Here is an 18,972-nt window from a genome sequence, read left to right on the forward strand (position 1 = left end):
CCATTTATATAGAGCCCATCCTTTACTTAACTCTCATTCTGGGTGATTTATTAAACAATGAACCTTGAAGAAAGGAGGATTTCTACCTTTTGGGAAAAGTGGTAGCTAGTAATCTGTTTCAGTCATCTACCAATAGATTCTGGTCTAATGTACTTCTACTTATGTGGCATATACTCTATTCCTTCTGCTTTGCCTGTCCCATTCTGTGATAAAATATGTGATTTCTTTTAAGAGCAATGCTCTTATTTTTATGCATTTTGTGTTTATTAATGAACTTATTAAAAGTTACTTTCAAATATTAGTTGTTCTATCTAGTTTAAAAGATGAAGAATCTAAGTCCCACTTGGTTAAGTGATTTGACCAAGATAAAACAGATGGTAAATATCAGAGTTGGGATGTGAGCACATTGTAACCCAGAAAAAGATTGTTCTTACTCTAGGGTTAATGCTTTATAATATTTTTGACATTTCTTTCTTTCTTTTTTTTTTTTCCCTGAGGCAATTGGGGTTGAGTAATTTGCCCAGGATCACACAGCTAGGAAGTGTTAAGTGTCTGAGGTCATATTTAAATTCAGTTCCTCCTGATTTCAGGGCTGGTGCTCTATCAACTGCGCCACCTAGTTGCCCCTGTTTGTTGCACTCATTTCTTCAATTTTCTCTCTGGAGACGGATAGCATTTTTCCTGATGAATTCTTCAGAATTGTCTTTTGAGTTTTGTATCAATCAGAATAACATTGTCTTTCATAATTGATCATCAATACAATATTGCTAATACAGTGATCTCCTATATATATATGTCTTGCCAGGTTTTCTCTGAAACTATCCAGTTCATTATTTTTTATAGTACAGAAGTATTCTGTCACAATTATATACTTCAATTTGTCCAGTTGACAGATATCTTCTTATTTTCCAATTCTTTGTTTCTTCAAAAAGCTTCTAAAAATAATTTTTTATATAGCAGTCTTTTTTTTTCTTTCTTTCTTTTTTTTTTTTTTTTTTTTTTGTTTTTGTTTTTGTTTTTTTTTTTGGCCTTTGCTCCCTTTGGATTCAGACCTACTAGTGATCTTGTTAGATCAAAAAGTATACACGATTTTATAACTCTTTGGGCAGGACTCTAAATTGTTCTGTAGAATGGTTGGGTCAGTCCCCTAGTTTATTAGTTTAGTATACTTAATTTTCCACATCCCTTCCAGCATTGGCCATTTCTGATATTTGTGAAGTGGTACCTCAGAATTGTTTTAATTTGCCTTTTTGTAATTAGTAATGATTTAGAAATGCACTCTTAATTTTTAATTTTATATGTAAAGAATGTTTTCATCATAATATTGGTAAACTTGAGAAATATGGGTGCCTAACTTCATTTCAGACTTTATTTTTAATATGTAGTTTGACTCTTAAGACTCATTTTAAGGAATTTGCAATTTTGAATTGATTACTAGTAACTGCAGAATTATTGGTTGACTTAGGTATTTATTTTAGCATGTCTTTTGAGTTTCATTTTAAATTGCAAGTACATTTTTCATTAAGTTCTTTGGAATAAGAGGCAGAGAGATTAAGAGGAGAAAATACTATATCTTACTAGTATCTGTACAATTATTGGTTGACTTAGGTATTTATTTTAGCATGTCTTTTGATTTCCGTTTTAAATTGCAGATACATTTTTCATTAAGTTCTTTGGAACAAGAGGCAGAGAGATTAAGAGGAGAAAATAAAGAACTTGAAACTGTACGTACAGTTATGTGAAATAATTTATCTCATTATTTGATACATTTTAGTCTCTTACATTGTTAGCCTTAATAAGAATTGTGATTTTTTTAAAAGATCTTTTTTGTCTTAAATAGTTAAATGATGATATGCCAAACGGTTTTTGAAAGTATACTTTCTTATTCAGGAGTATTATGAATATACTTTTTCTGTTGTTGTAGGGAAGCAGGAAAAATATAATCTTTAAAACTTAAGTATTTTAACCTTTTTCCCCTCTGTAGCTGAGAAGAGAGAGAGAACATTTGGAAAGTGAACTAGAGAAGGCAGAAATAGAACGATCTACTTATGTTTCGGAAGTTAGAGAGGTAAATATAATTTGTCTCATTTTTGTTGCCCTTTTGAAATTAATTTTCTGATTAGTGATATTTCAATATAAGTTTTGGGGAGTTCATGGCTGAGGTTCTGTCTAAGTGGATATCCTAATAACTTAGCAGAAGAAAAATGGAACATCATAAGGAGATCAATCTTTAAACTCTAAACTTCATTTCAGCTGAAAGATCTGTTGACTGAATTGCAGAAAAAACTTGATGATTCATATTCTGAAGCAGTAAGACAGAATGAAGAGCTAGATTTGGTAAGAAGTTTCTTCTCCACTGAGTATAAAATAAACTCTCAAAATATTTGTTCTGGTATGTGGAGAAACCATCCAAACCTTTTCTTTCTGCTAACATCTTTAGCTTGGCATTTTTCCCCCTAAATCATGATCATTTTTATATTCTGATGGTCCTTAAAATTATCTTCTTTTCTTAGCTCCTAACAAATGGCATGTTTGCTTCCAACTCTTTTCATACTTTTTTATATTTTATAAAATCTAACTTTTCAGAGACTATATTATTTTTGTCAACAAAAATTATAAATATGCAAATAAGGAATTGTTGATTTGCAGAGATATTCATAGGATCATTGATTTTGGACTAAAAGAGACCTTCACTATAACATGTAGATGTAGATAATTGAAACCAATAAATGTGAAATTTGTATACAATGGCTTAGCTTATCAGGGTATTTTTTTCATGATATTTAGACCCATCTGAGAGGCATAGCTTTAGAAAGCCAACTGTACTACTTTTATACTGCCAAGGTGTGTATATATATTTTGAATATTACCAAATTAGTTTAGGTATTCTTGTCCTTCTATACTATAAAAATCTGTTACTGTGTTATAATTAAATCTGATTCTTAAACAGATGCAAAGTTTATGATTTGGATTGTTTTACTTTGGTAGTAAGAGCAAATATGGTTGTCTTAAATTTTATTTACTATATTTTAAAAATTCATTTTAGATTTTTTCCTAGTAAGTTTTATTTTTTGGTTTCCTAAAAACAAAGTAAAACAAAACAACTTTAAACTTTAAATAGGCTATGGTTTATTTAGGATTCCTTCGTTCAACTCTGCTACTATGCCAAAATAGAACATTTGCTGTCTTCATTCATATATAGTGGTTTTTCCAACCATTTATCATTGAACTGTTATGTCAGCAAACTATTCTCTATTTCACTGAAGATAAAAGTTGTTTGTATTGTGTATTTTAAATTACCATACTTCTATCCATTTCTGTCAAAATGTTACAGTGATTATGTAGTGATCATGACTGCCTATTGCATGAGGATCATATTATAATACTATGTAAGGAACTATTTTACTTTAATTACTATTTTGCTCTAAATTTATATGTTCAGAAAATAATTTCTTCCATTTTCTTGATTTTCCAACCACTTTGCACTTTACTCTTTCAGTTATGTGTATTTATATTATGACATGATAAATCATAATTATATTAGATATTATTGGTAACTTAGAGGAAGTGAATCAACACTTAACACAATCATAGAATACCATTATTAATAAAGGGAGAAATATACTAAATAGCTCAATAGCAGAAAAAGACATTGAACAAGCTATAAATGATCTCCCAATAAAAAATATTTTAGGACCAATTGTATTCACATGTGAATTTTATTAAACATTGAAAGATAATCCCAATACCACATAAGTTGTTTGCATTAATAACAAAAGAAGACATTCTTCCTGCCTCCCCTCCATAATTTGGTGAATAGTTAATAATTTGATGTTTTACCCCAATTACATATAAAAACTGTCTTTAACATCCATTAAAAAAATTTTTTTTTTTAATTCCTAGCAGCCCTTTTTATAGTGGCAAAGAATTGGAAATTGAGTGGATGCGCATTAGTTGAGGAATGTCTAAATAAGTTTTGATATATGAATGCAATGGAATATTACTATTCTGTAAGAAATGATGAGCAGACTGATCTCAGAAAAGCCTGGAAAGACTTTGTGAACTTATGCTCTGTAGTAGCTGTAATAGATGAAGTAAGTAGAACCAACAGAACACTGTACACAGCAACAATAAGATTTATATGATGATCAACTGTGATAGACTTGATTCTTTTAACATAAGAGATAATTCAAGGCAATTCTAAGAGACTTAGAATGGAAAGATCCAACTGCAAGCAGAGAGAGAATACTGAAGACTGAATATGGAGCAAAGCATAATATTTTCACCTTTTTGGGGGGTTTGTCATTTGTTGGTTTGGCTTTTTTTTTTTTTTTTTCTTTCACCTTTTGATCTGATTTTTCTTATACATGACCAATGTGGAAATATGCTTAGAAGAATTGCCTGTATTTAAAACTTATTTTAGATTGCTTGCTTTCTGTGGGTGGACGTTGGAGGAAGGGAGGGAGAAAAATCTGGAACACAAGTTTTAAAGCAAAGTTGAATGCTGAAAATAATCTTTGTATGTATAGGGAAAAATAAAAAGCTAAAAAATTTTTTTTGAGTTACAAATTCTCTCCCTTCCTCTTTTCTCTGCCCTGTTTTTGAGAAGGCAAAACAATTTTATACATATTTGACATGAGTAGTTAAGCATATTTCCATATTGTTGAAGAAAACACAGGTAAATGCATGTCTTCCTCTCTTCTCTCCCTGCTTCCCCTCCCCCCCCCCCCCCCCCCCCCCCCCCCCCCCCCCCCCCCCTCTCCAGTTTAAAACACAAGAGCCCTCAGAAACCAAATAAGAAAAAGAAAGTTTGATCCTCATTCATATGTCACCAGTTCTTTCTCTGGAAAGTGGATATTATTTTTCATCATAAGTCCATCAGAATTGTCTTGTTTCATTATATTGCTGAGAATAGCTAAGGCATTCACAGTTGATTATTATACAATATTGTTATTGTGTTCAGTGTTCTTCTGGTTCTGCTCATTTCTCTTTGCATTTATTTATTCATGTAAGTTTTTTCAGGTTTTTCTAAATGTTTCCTGCTTGTCATTTCTTATAGCATAGTAATATTTCATCACAATCATATGCCACACCTTGTTCAGCCATTCACTAGTTTATGGACTTACCCTTTCCTCTCAGTTTTTGCCATTTCAAAAAGAGCTACTATAAGTAGTTTTGTCTATATAGATGCTTTTCAGTTTTGTTTTTTATTTCTTTATGATATAGACCTGAGAGGAACAAAGAATCTACATGGTTTTATAGCCTTTTGCTGATAATTCTAAATTGTTCTCAAGAATGATTGAATCAGTTAATAATTCCATTAACAATGCACTAATGTCTCAATTTTCCCAATCTCCAATTTTTTTCATTCTTCTTTTTGCCATATTACCTGATATCATAGATGTGAAATGGTACCTCAGATTTGTTTTAATTTGCATTTTTCTAATCAGTCATTTATAGTATCTATATGATTACAGATAACTTTGATACATTCATCTGAAAACTGCCTATTCCTGTATTTTGATACATTGGGAAATGACTTAAATTCTCATTAATTTGACTTAGTTCTTTATATATTTGAAAAATGAGGTCTTTATCAGAGAAACTTGAAATAATTTTTTTTAGTTATGAAAAATTTATTTTCTGTTATCTTATTTTCCCCATTTATTTTATTCTCTCCTTTTATTCCATCTACTCTTAACTTTGCACGTATATTTTGTTTCTGACTATTGTCTCCCCCAATTCACCATCCCTTTCAACAATTTCTCCCTTTTTTTCTCCCCCCTTTTCTTTTTCCCTTGCCCTACTACTTTCTTGTGGGGTAAAATGGATTTCTATATCCAACTGAGTATGCACATTACTCCCTTTTGGAGGCAATTCTAATGAGAGTAAGGTTCAAGCTTCCCTTACATATCCCACCTTCTCCACTGTAAAAGCTCTTTTATGTCTCTTTAATATGAGATAATTTACCCCATTCTATGTCTCACTTTGCCCCTTTCCCAGTGCATTCTCATCCCTTTTATTTTTTTAGATGTTATCCCATAATAGTCAACTCACATCCATGCCTTTTGTGTATGTATATTCCTTCTAACTGGCCTAATGATGATAAAGTTCTTAGGAATTACAAATTAATCTTTCCATATAGGAATATAAACAATTTAACCTTATTAAATGATTTATAATTGCTCTGTTTACCTTTTTATGCCTCTATTGAGTATTGTATTTAAAAGTAAAATTTTCTTATTTTGCTCTGGTCTTTGCATTAGGTATGTTTAAAACATCTCTATTTCATTAAATGTCTATTTTTTAAAAAGAATGCAAAATATATTTCCATATTAGCCATATCACCAAAAATATAAAGTGGAAAAATTATATTTCAGTTTACATTTAGGTATCATCAGTTCTTTTATATGTGTGTGTGTGTGTCTGTATATCTATATCTGTATATCTATATATAGATATATACACACATACATATATATAATATATGTATTTTCCAGTTACATGTAAAAAAGATTTTTTTTTTTACATTAGTTTTGAGTTCCAGATTCTTTCCTTTCCTACCTCCCCCACCTCATTCCTCTATTGAGAAGAGACATGAAGTTATGCAAAACATTTTTATAAAATTAACATTGCAGGGGGAAAAAAACAGATTCCCTTTGTACACACCCAAGAAAAATCTCAAGAAAAATCTCAAGAAAAATGAAGTTTAAAAATAAAAAAAAGTATGCATATATATATATATATATATATATATATATATATATATATACATACACACACACACACACACACACACACACACAATTAATTCTTTTTCTGGGTTTGGAAAGCATTTTTTATCATGAGTCCTTCAGAGTAGTATTGATCATATTGCTGAAAATAGCGAAGTCATTTACAGCTGATTATCCCACAAGTCCCTCATAGAGGACTTTCCAGGATTTTCTGAAAGCATCCAGCTCACTAATTCTTAATAGAACAATAGTATTTCATTATAGTCACACATCATAATTTATATTCAGCTATTCGCCAATTGATGGGCATCCCCTTAATTTTCATTCTTTGCCCCCCAAAAAAGGGTGGTATGGATATTTTTGTACATATGGATAATTTTCCTTTTTTTTTTTTTTTTTTTTTTTAATCTCTTTTGGGATTCATGTTTAGTAGTGTATTAGGTTAAAAGGTATATATACTTTTATAGCTTTTTGGGCATAGATCATATCTTTTGATCCTTTATCAATTGGGCAATGGCTATTTTTTAAAATAAATTTGGCTCAGTTCCTTCTACACTTGAGAAATGAGATTCTCATCAGAGAAACTTGCTTCAAAATTTTTGTCACAATTATTATTGCTATCTCTCCTTAAAAGTTCGTTGCTTCTGACTACCTTATCCCCTAATATTCCTTCTCTTCTGTCACCCTCCTCCTTTCTAGTATTCCATTTCCTTTTACTTTCCTGCAGGATAAGATAGATTTCTCTATCCATATTGAGTGCATATATTTAAATGTCTTTTTTCCCCTGAGGGATTATGCTCATTTTTGGTTGTAATTCTAGCTTCTTTGTCCTCCAGAATATCATGTTCCAAACTCTGTGATTCTTTAATGTAGAAGCTGCTAAATCTTATGCTGTCCTGACTGTGGTTAATGACAAATGTGCCAAATATTGTGGCACAATATTTGATTTATTTCTTTCTGTTTGCAAAATTTTCTTTTTGATTTGGGCACTCTGGAATTTGGCTCTATTATTCTTGGGGGTTTTCATTTTTGGATCTCTTTCAGGAAGTGATCAGTGGATTCTTTTACTCTGTAGTTTCCAAAACATGAGGACAGTTTTTCCCTGATAATTTCTTTGAAGATGATATTTAGGCTTTTTTTGAGCATGACTTTCAAATAGTCCAAAAATTCTTAAATGGTCTCTCCTGGATCTGATAGCCAAAACAGTTGTATTTCCAATGAGATGTTTCATGCTTTCTTCTAGTTTTTTCATTCTTTTGGTTTGTTTTATTGTTTCTTGATGTCTCATGGAGTCATTAGCTTCTGTTAGATGAATCCTAATTTTTAAGGAATTATTTTCTTCATTGGTACTTCCTTCTCCTTTTGGCCAATTCTTTTATGTAAGTAGTTTTTAATATTCAATGGATTCTTGTGCCTTTTTTTTTTTTTTTTTTTTTTTTTACCATTTAGCCTATTTTGTTTTTTAAGATGTTACTCCAGTATTTTTTTGTGGCTCCTTTATCAGGCTATTGATTCTTTTTTCATGATTTTCTTATATTGCTGTCATTTCTTTTCCCAGTTTTTCTTCTACCATTCTTTGACTTTTAAAATCCTTTTTGAGCTCTTCCTGGAATTCTTTTTGGACCTGAAAACAAGTCATATTTTCCTTTGATGCTTTACATGTAGTCATTTTGATTATTTTTTCCTTCTGAGTTTGTGTTTTGTCTTCCCTGTTAACTTTATCCCTGTTAACAACTTTATTGTTGTTCTTGCTTATTTTCCTAGCCTATTTCCTAATTTTTAACTCTACCTTAAAGTGAAGCTTTGTTCTTGGGGTGGGAGGGGAAAACTCTTCAACTTCAGGCTTTTCTGACTGCTAATCTCAGAGCTAATTCTGAGGATCTGTATGTTTCCAGTTCTTCCAAGGTGGTGTGATCTAAGGAACAGCTGTGTTTACTACACTCCTGGCCTGTTTTCTGGTTTGTGGGTACCCTTTTTTTTCTATTCTGGAATTGTGACAAAGGGTCCTTGCTCCCCTGTGGCTGCAACTTCTGATAGGCTAGTGCTCCTCCTTGCCCTGCAACTAAGACTCAGATTGACATATGGGCAATGAAACAATTCTGTATCTAGACCCAGCAAAGAATAATCTTTGCTATAATCCTCTGTAATCTGTTTTTGCTTACTTATCTGACCTACATATTACTTGTGGACTGAGAGTCTTGGAAACCAGTACTGCCAATTCAGGTGCCCCCAAGACCTGCTGCTGGCTTCCCAAAGTGTTGTCTGCATTTGACTGCACTACACTCTTACTCCAGTTTGATAGACCTTTCCTGCTGACCTAAATTGTCTTGGACTGGCACATTTGTTTTGCACCAATCATTTGCGTTTTTTTGCTTCTCCAGATTTCATTTTGAGGCATTATTTAAAGTTATTTTGAAGGGAATTTGGGAAAGCTTAAATGAGATCCTACCTTTTATCTGCCCTTTTGAATTTTAGCAAATTCTAGCAAAGTATGTAAGATGAAATGCATAGAATTACAGTTTAAGTTTGCATGGTTCTTGATGATAATCTATTTTTCCTGCCCCCTTTTTTGAGCTTAATGGTAAATAAGGTCATTTACAATCACTTTAATTTTTGCCTTTATTAGTAGCAACAGAAATGTACATCTAGAATTTTTTTGTGTATGGCCATACATAGAAATAAAATAATCATAGAGTAGTGGAGCTGGATTAACCTTAAAGGTTAGTCCAACTGCTACCCAAAGCATTAATGTTATCTACAGTATAATCGATTAGCATTCATTAGTATGTCTTCCGCTTCCATTATAGGAAAGAGATATGAATGAAGAAGTGGAAACTATGTATTTAAATCTGAGAATCTTAAACTAGGTTTCAAATTGTACCTTCCAGTGAACTTGTGAAGTACCTTTCTCATATATCTCCCTTTTGAGGATCCTAAGTAACAGAGGACCCCCTTGAGCATTTTTCATGTTCAGAGCTTTTTACACAGAATGTGAATTTTGAAGAAGTACAGCTTAGTGGATAGAAGGCTTGTAGTCAGGAAAACTTAAATTTCAAATCCTGCCTCTGAAATACAAGTAGCTCTATGACCAAGATTTTTAGTTATAGATAAATTATTAATCTATGTTCCAGCCTTAGGAGAACCCTATAAACAAGTGAAATGGAAGATGTGAGTGTGCGAACATGTGCAAATACATAATGGAATTAATATGTTGATTTTATTATGTTCCCTTTACAATATTTTTGTGAGTTTGAGTTTTATGTGAGTTTGTAAGAAATAGTAATCAGAGATGAAAGGCGAATATTTTTAAGTGAATCACAGGATTCCTTTTTTGGGATTAAGTTATTTTAAAAATTTATCCAAAACCAGGACTTTACTCAAGAATTGAGAAAATAGTGGAATTTGGAGCTAGGTATATATGATACTAATTTTTGTACTTATTACCATAATGAAATTTTAAATAATATTTTGAACTTTCTCAAGATTTTACCTTACTGAAGTGTTTAAATTAGCCCCATGATTTTTAGTTTATTCTTATTAATTAACATTATACATTCCATTTTTGGTAGTCAAGTGTTTTTAATAACTAATAAGATTAGAATGTATATTTGCAAAATCCATTATTTTACGTAATTTAAATAGCTGCTTCATAAATAGTGAATGAAAATAACCTTCTTGAGGAATTTTCCTCATTTTGTTTTTGCATTTACAATTTTCTATGCTTTCTAAATACTTTCTTTCTTAAAGCTTTCTTTTCTTGCATTTAGTATTACAGATGGAGACACCTCTGCTTAGCTTTCCTGTATATCTATCTGGTGCGGTATATTAACTAATGTCTTGTTTATAGAAACAATTAGTGATCACATTCCTTTTGCAGTTATTAAGGCACTGACTTAATCTGAGAAGAATACAAGTTAATTTCATCATGATCTTGATTTATGTTCACAGCTGAAAACACAATTAAATGAAACACGTACAAAACTTAAAATGGAACAAAGTGAAAGACTGAAAGTAGCCGGTGACCTGCATAAGGTAACACAACTTTGTTTGCATTGACATTTAAATCTCAGACAAATTCAGAGTAAGCTTCTTAGTTTTGAATTTTCATTTGATTTTGCAATTTTTAATCTTGTGTTTCTTGCTGTGGCCTGTTTTCTAGTGATTTTTCTTAATAACATTTATTTTGCCATAAATTTTTAAAGAGTTCAATCAGTTAGTTACTGTTTAGGTACTTAAAATTTTTTCTTTAACAGAGTTTTTAAGCCTGCCCATACTTAATCTAATGCATCCATGTTCTTTTTTTTTTTTTTTGGCACTGTATCTAAGTATTTGTTTATAAAGCATTCTGTTTGCTACATACTTCAAGTATAAAATAAGAAGATATGTATGTAGATGATGTATATCAGCAATATATTTCTTCCATTCATTATTTCTGTATAGAATTAAATTGTATTTGTATATTTGGACTGACATGTAGAGAAATCTTACTTTTAAAACCAAGGTTCACTTATTTTGGCTTAAGAAAAAGCCAAGTTTTTGCAAGGGTGAATGTTGAAAACTATTTATACCTATGTTTTGAAAATTAAAAAGCTTTAAAAAACTAAATTTAAAAACATGTTAAAAAAATAAAATAGAGTTGTTCTATTTGCATTTGCAAATATGTATTTGCATATGTTGCTTATGTAACATTTACATTGAAATATGCTTATCAGTTTTCACTAATGCTTGAACTACAACTGGTATTCATGGAATAGATGCTTGATTGACTTTCATAGTTGAGGATAACATTAAGGGTAACTTTTGCTGGCAATTATACTCTGAAATTATCTCAAAGTTAGTGAATGCAGTTTTTAATGAAGTACATAAACTTATGGGCGTTGTATTTAAATATTTTTGATATCTTAAAACACAAATCCATAAAGCTTAAATGCTTGTGTCGGTGATCTTTCTGTCAAAGCTTCTTGTTTCCTTTAAATTGACTTTAAATTTTTGTTTAAGTAAAACTGGTTCATGTTTTTTAGAGGAGGTTTTTCAGATATATTTATCTAAACTCTGTCAATAAGCTCTTAATTTGTCATTTGTTTTTGTGTCCTTTAGTAATTGCTTACTTGTCTCTTATAATTTTTTTTTAATAGGCTCAGCAATCATTGGATCTTATTCAATCAGAAATAGTAAAAGCTGCTGGAGATACCAGTATTATTGAAAATAGTGATGTTTCTTCAGAAGTGGTGTGTATTTTCTTCAATCTCCTTTAGGGACTAATTGCATTAGAATTTCTGTGAATGATGTTCACTTCAAAATTAACTGGAAAAATCTTCTGGAAAAATAGTCTGTTAGGAGCAATTATGTTGAACTCAAATTCATTTTCTTATTAAAAAGAAATACTGCTGTTTAAATTTCTTAGCCTTGAATTGCAGTTATTGGATAACTACTGGTTTTGATATTTTTGTTTCATTGTTTTAGGGATTACATAATGCTGCAATTTAGAGTACTAACTCTAAGGATCTGAAATATAACACCATTCAACTCTTGTCTACTTGGTGTGAAGTAGAGAAGAAAAAAGGGCAGATTCATACTGGTAGCTACTATTTTGCCTGTAGTTTTAATTGCTGTAGTTATTTCAGTATTGGTTTGGTTGAGACTTTGCATTACTCAATCTGAAAATCTGCTGTTTCTCTCTGTCTTTCAGACTCTCTATCTACCTGCATTTTTCACATGTACCTACTAAAAATCTTATATTTAGTTTTGGACAACATGATTTATGACTCAAATTAATTTTCTAGAATATTACGTACTTACCAAAAAGACCATCTTTGACCTCATAGAGTATATCTGATTTTGATACTCAGATTTAAATGTATTTATATTAAATAGATGAATTTAATATACTAGCTCTTTGTCAAATGAAAGTGTACTAGGAAATTTTGCTGACTAGTTAACAGAGGAATGATAAAATTCAATGACAAGTTTGAGTAGTTATAGGTCAGAGTGAGCAGATTTTTTTATTTTATGGAAAGATCATCATATTTTAAAACCTTTGCTTATTTTGAAGATGAAATCTGATATTTTTTGATGGGAATTCTGAATGTTGTTCTTCCTGTTTAATTTCTCCCTACCAAAAATGTGCTGCTCTCTATCATTTTTAAGTTGTACTGGAAGTGCAACCTTATTATAGGAACTTGTTTTCTGCCCTCAATAAATACTTTTTTGGGGATTTTTAGTCACCATAAGAGTTTGGAAAGTGATTGCTAGAGAATTGATATGTTAATGTGTTCAGCTTATTCTTCAATATTTAATAGGCCTGTAGCTCAAATTTTAAATGAACTACAAGGCACTAATCTAGTATTTAATCAAATGTGGATTATGTTTTAGTCTTATTGTAGTGGGAAGGAATATGGTAAGAACCATGTCTTTATTCCCAAAATATTTCAAATGTGTAGAACATCATTCTTTGCCCCTGTTCTTCATTTTGTTGTACAGTGAAATAAATGTGATTTATCTGCAACATTATTTTTGGTTATGTATTTTATTCCAGTGGCAAAATGCCCCTCAGAAATAGCCTAATCTGCTCCTTTAGACCATTCTAGGGTCTCCCTTTATTCATTTCTAAATTAGAATTGCATTGAGAGAGGCATAGATTTTGGAGGAGATATTACTTCCTCTGCTCTGATGAGACACATTTGGAATATGTGTTCAGTTCTGGATACTACAGTTTGAAAATAACTTAATTAAATTAGAGATCCACTAGAAAAAGGTAACCAGAATGGTAAAGGCCCTTGCCTGTTCTTTTAGTAGGTATATATGAACAATGCAGGTTGAGAGACTGAGAGAGAAACAGCAGATTTTCAGATTGATTAATGCAAAGTTTCAATCAAACTAATACTGAAATAACTACAGCAATTAAAATTACAGGGGAAAAGAAAAAAGAGACCCGATAGCTGTGTTTGAAGGGCTGTCACATGGAAAGATTATTTGTCCTATTTGGCCACAGAGAGCAAAAATAGAAGCAATAAATTGATGCATAGTATCAAATTTAGATTTCATGTCAGGAAAAAAATGTCCTAACAAGTAAAACCATCTATAAATGGAAAGCAGTCTAAAGAGATCTCTGTCTAGATCTCTAAGAGAAACTGGATGACCACTTGTCAAGTGTATCAGAGTGGGAATTCCTTTTTTAGTATGAATTGCATTGGGTGGGTAGAAGGCATAGTAGTGAACTTGAAGTTTGAATACTTTATATCTCTTCATTTCATCCTCTTTGCCTTCATTTCCTCATTTGTAGAATGAGTGGGAAAAGGAAATGGCAAAGCAGTCTAATATCTTTTTCATGAAAATCCCAAGTGAGCTTGCAAAGAATATCAGGCATGACTAAAAAGTACTGAACTGGAATGGATTGTATTAGACGATTGATCACTCAGGTGCCTTCCAACTCTAAATTTTGTGATTATTCCTTTTGGTTGCTGAGTAAACTGATCCATGAATTCAGGGTTAATGTTAATGATGAAATATTGTATATAAAAATGAAGGTGGTGGGGCAGCTAGGTGGTTCAGTAGATAGAGCACCAGCCCTGAAGTCAGGAGGATCCGAGTTCAAATGTGGCCTTAGACACTTACCATTTCTTAACGGTGTGACCTTGGGCAAGTCACTTAACCCTAATTGCCTTAGCAAAAACAAACAAACAAAAATGAAGGTGGTGACTTGCTGTTTAAAAAGTAAATCAGATCAAGTGCCCTACTATTCATAGGAATTGATTTACTTGTTTCATCCTTGCTTTGATCAAACACTTTATATTTTGCATTAGTGATACAGGTTTCCCCTACCTACCTTATCATCAGTTTGAAGCATAACTATTGTATTTTCCATGTGTATAATTCTTATACTTTTTTTTTTTAAGCTTACTCATAATATCTAAAAAATTAAATCAATATAAATTATTTTGGGATATTGTTGAAAAAGTGTTTTGCTTTGAATTATAGTTTTTTTTTTGTTTTTTTTTTTTTTTTTGCCTTTGAATTTTTTTAGGAGTCTTCTGAGAAAGAGACAATATCTGTTAGTTTAAACCAGACTGTAGCACAATTACAGCAGCTACTCCAAGCAGTAAACCAACAGCTCACAAAGGAATAAGAAAACTTTCAAATAGTAGGTAAGACATGAATAAAGAATGCTACACAATCTATTTGTAAGTGCTGCATGACAGTTATTAATATAAGTAAGTATTCCTTAAAATCAAATAGAATTTATAACAGCAACAGTTTAGAGCTATTCTACTTGGTGTCATCAAATTAGTATGAATATGAGATCCTCATAATGATTTTCAGTTCTCTGAGGAAAATAGTATTGTAAACAGATTTCCTTCCCTTTAATATTGTCTGAGGGCTTATGGCTTGACAAAAAACTGGAATTCTTAGTTCCAGCTTAATTTTGTATGGCTATAATTCTTTGTCGATTTTCATTTAGATTTGCCTTTTTTTTTTTTTTTTAAGGTTTTATTCATTTCCATGATTCCATGATACAGCTTTTGCAGTATTTCTGTTAGTTTATTCTAATCATTTGCTTCATAATACCATGTAATTCTAAAATAATATTAGAGAATTGTGCTGTGTTGGATATAAGATACTTGGTATAATTTTGTAGTTATTTGGCATCGATTTTTAAATACAATTAAAGATTAATGTGAATATAATCACTTTGAAATTTCTTTTAAATATTTAGCAATTTTAGCTTTCCATGGGATACTCCAAGAGAACCATTTCTCTTTGATTTATGAAAACAGATGCTTTTAGTTAAAGTTAAACTCATTATTATTAAATGAATAGTGATGTAATATTTTCTTAAATTTCTGCTGCATCTTGGTAAGTTGATTTGTTTTGGTATTTTTGAGACAGATCCTTTTTGGCCTAAGGGATTGAGTTACCTATAGATAAAATTAATAATCTCCAAGTGAGCTTTATCCACCAAGTTTTCTGTACCCTTGCATATATACTAGGCTTTGGTTCTTCTGAGACCCTGAAAGGTATATATGCATTTCAGAAAGACCATGACATTAATGGTATGCTAGTCATAAATTTTCTATATTGATGGATCTGAGCACATCAGGGAACCAGGCATCCAAATTCTTTTCATTAAGAACACCAGTGCCATTTAAAGTTCTGGTTTCTTATGATGGTACTGATGACGCTCTGTGACCAGATCTATTCTACTAATGGGAAGGACCATTCTGTACTACTGTTAAAAAAAGAATGACCTACCTATTTCTACCTATCTTAAAATTCCCCTGTTTTTAAAATTGAAGTTAGCCTTTTTTAAAACCTAAGGACTAAGGGTAAGATTTTCTGCTTTGTTTTTTTACATTTATTTGATTTTGTTGACTGTTGTTGAGTTTATGATAATGTTTTTAAAGTTGCAAAGATAGGCTCATTTCTTCCAAAAAATGGTGCTAAATAAGTCCAGGACCTGCTCTAACATATCAACAAAATTCCTTCCCTGTCTTTTCTAACACACTCATAAGTTATTGTGATTATATATATTTTAGATATTTGGTTACATATCCTTGAGGGTAGAAACTGTTTTTATTTTTAAATACTATATCTTGCATGTATATAGACATGTATAAAACACCCCACATACCTTATTTCATAATTGTTTTGTTTATATTGAGAAATTAGGACAGACTTGCAATACAAAGTATGAGGAATATATTTCATGTTTTTGTGTTATATTAAATAATAATTTTTAAACTAGAAGCCATTTATTTTAAATACTTTTAAGTCTGATCTCAATTTCAGGACATTGCTGCTGAAAATACAACATATCCTTCTTCTTTGAAAAGGGATTGAGGGTCTGGGAAAGGCTTTCAGACTGTAAATTTTAATTAACATATACTTCTTGTTCCTGAGATTGATAATTCTAAAATTTCTCACTTTTAGTTCCCATGCATCTGTTGTTTTGAACATCTTCTAGCCATATTATGCTGGCTTAAAAAAAAATTGCTATCTAAGATTTATGGTCAAATAAATCTCTTTGGGTCCTTGTTTTCTCATCTGTAAATATAGGGACTAAAGATATAGTCTTTAAGGTTTCTTGTACCTCCCAGCAGATTATAATAATATACTTAATCACCTTGATTCTTTGACTTATTTGTCATAGAATTTTTGGAAACCTTGAGAGATGCTAAGTGCTTTCTCTGAGTTTTTACTAATATATTTGTGGATTTTTACATCTCTGAAGGCTTTTTCAATTGTTCTGATAACTTTTAAGTGCTAATACTTCAAACATGGTTAAAATACCCATTATTAGAACCAAGTAAGCTGTGAACATATGATATATTCAAGTTTTCTTTTAAATACATTTCCTTTCTTTGTTTTGAATAGATATACTTCCTTTTTTTTTTTTTTTTGCAGAGTGACGTCACTGGGAAACAAACTGTTCTTTTGAGGATGGCAGAAGGCATTGTATTATATTTTGCCAAATTAAAGCCTTATTTATGTTTTCACCCTTTCTACTTTGTCAGAAACACTGAACAGCGTTTTGTCTTTTCTAATTCTTGTTAGACTACTGATTTAAAGAGAAAAATAAAAACCTCAACTCTGTAGACACCTTCAGAGTTTAGTTTTATAATAAAAATTGTTTGGATAATTAGACCTTTACATTCCTGAAGATAAACATGTAATCTTTTATCTTATTTTGCTTAATAAAATTTCAAAAGATTACAAAGCTCTAAAACGCTAACATTTTAATACTGATGTTATACACTGTTTTACTTAACATTTTGGGGAGTAGCAGCCTCTGACTTCAACCTCAAGTAAACACTTTTTTTGTTGTTGCTCATGTTAATCAGTTTTTGTACAGGTGTCAGCAAATAAAGGGATGCTTATTATTCAAACCTGGCTTGGATTTTTATTTTCTTAAAGTAATTTCATCATTTTTTAATCCTTAGAGTATATAGCTACACATAGTCTAAGGGCAAAACTATTGTTGAATACTTGCTCGGTTAAAGAGAGAGCTACTGAGTTAATTATTACTGCTTTCCCTTCTATTACACTATTTCCTTCTTCCCTATTTTGCTTCCCTCTTTCATCCAAAAAATCATGTAGGGCTATTCCAGTTTTTACTCATTTGTTCTTGAAAGTTGCTTTTTTGTGTATGTTTCCATTTAGAGCTAGCACTGTTAATGCATCTTGTTTCCACTGGGAGAGGAAGAGAGTGAGTGAATGAAAAGACATTTGATAAGTGTTTTCTAAGTTCAAACACTGTGCTGAGTACTGGGGATACATGAAATATACAACAACCCCTATTTTCAAGGAACTCATTTTTCATCAAGGGTCAACATGTAGAGGTGCTTTTAGCTTCAAATTAAAAGAAAAGTCCAGTGATCCTTAGAATGTAGTGGCAAAGTGGAAGTGAAGTCCAGACATCTAAATATTGCAAAACGAAGAGATATGAATGAACACCTGATAAGACAAAGGGTCCTGTCAATTTCTAAGAAGATATAGAACCACTATGGAATGGTTCTTAGTGATTTAAATGAGAAAGAATTGTTAAAGAAGAATTTATGGCCTGTATAGCAGAGATGATTGACAGAACAGAAAAACTTGAATCCATGTTAACTAGTCTCATCAAAGAGACAAAAAAAAAAAAGAGTAAGAGGGATTGTAGATGGAAATAAAGGACAAATCTGGAAGAAGAGAAGAACAAATTAACATTAAAAGAAAATAATTTTCAAATAAGCATTTGTCTCAGAGACAGGCTGTATAAGGAACAATTTAAGGATTACAGGTTTCCCTAAACACACATACACACTAACAGTTCTGAACTCTATAATGAAAGAAAGAATAGTAAAAAATTTCCCAGAACTTCTGAACATAGAAAAAATGCTGATCTTAAGAATCCAGATTCTTCCACAGGAAAAACAACAACAACCTAAAACTTGACTGCAAGCTCCAAGTCACATAGTGGAATCAAACAATTCCACTGAAAAATTCTGTAAATGACCAGGAAAAAGACCTTTCAAAAGTAAAGGAAAGAAAATTCAAATAACAAAGATTGCACCTATGAGAGGATTGAAATGATGTAGTCAGTGAAACAAGGATGTACAAGAATGCAGTTCAAGGTGATCTATCTGACAAACCTAGCCACCAATGAGAAAAGGTGAATATTTAGTCAGAGGCATTTCAAAACATTCCTAAAAAGAAAACTAGTCCTTAGGAAATTATTGGTTTCTTAAATGCCGCAGCCAAC

The 18,972-nt window shown here is 31.3% G+C and overlaps 1 protein-coding gene across 6 annotated transcripts in view; it reads left to right on the forward strand.

The window, feature by feature from the left end:
* KTN1 (kinectin 1) overlaps positions 1 to 17,617 on the forward strand; it is a 145,808-nt gene extending 128,191 nt beyond the window's left edge. For 3 of the 6 annotated variants that reach the window (XM_031952625.1, XM_031952624.1, XM_031952627.1), the window contains 7 exons: positions 1,653 to 1,724; positions 1,985 to 2,068; positions 2,254 to 2,337; positions 10,683 to 10,766; positions 11,870 to 11,962; positions 14,758 to 14,878; positions 17,136 to 17,617. In XM_031952625.1, coding sequence (XP_031808485.1) covers positions 1,653 to 1,724; positions 1,985 to 2,068; positions 2,254 to 2,337; positions 10,683 to 10,766; positions 11,870 to 11,962; positions 14,758 to 14,859 — 519 coding nt within the window. In that variant the 3' untranslated portion in view covers positions 14,860 to 14,878; positions 17,136 to 17,617. Of the gene's footprint in view, positions 1 to 1,510; positions 1,597 to 1,652; positions 1,725 to 1,984; positions 2,069 to 2,253; positions 2,338 to 10,682; positions 10,767 to 11,869; positions 11,963 to 14,757; positions 14,879 to 17,135 lie in introns of those variants that run through there. The other 3 variants (XM_031952626.1, XM_031952628.1, XM_031952630.1) reach the window with 2 other exon arrangements.
* The last annotated feature ends 1,355 nt before the right edge of the window (positions 17,618 to 18,972 follow it).

The sequence above is a fragment of the Sarcophilus harrisii genome, chromosome 2 (genome assembly GCF_902635505.1).
Source record: "Sarcophilus harrisii chromosome 2, mSarHar1.11, whole genome shotgun sequence".
Classification (NCBI taxonomy): Eukaryota; Metazoa; Chordata; class Mammalia; order Dasyuromorphia; family Dasyuridae; genus Sarcophilus; species Sarcophilus harrisii.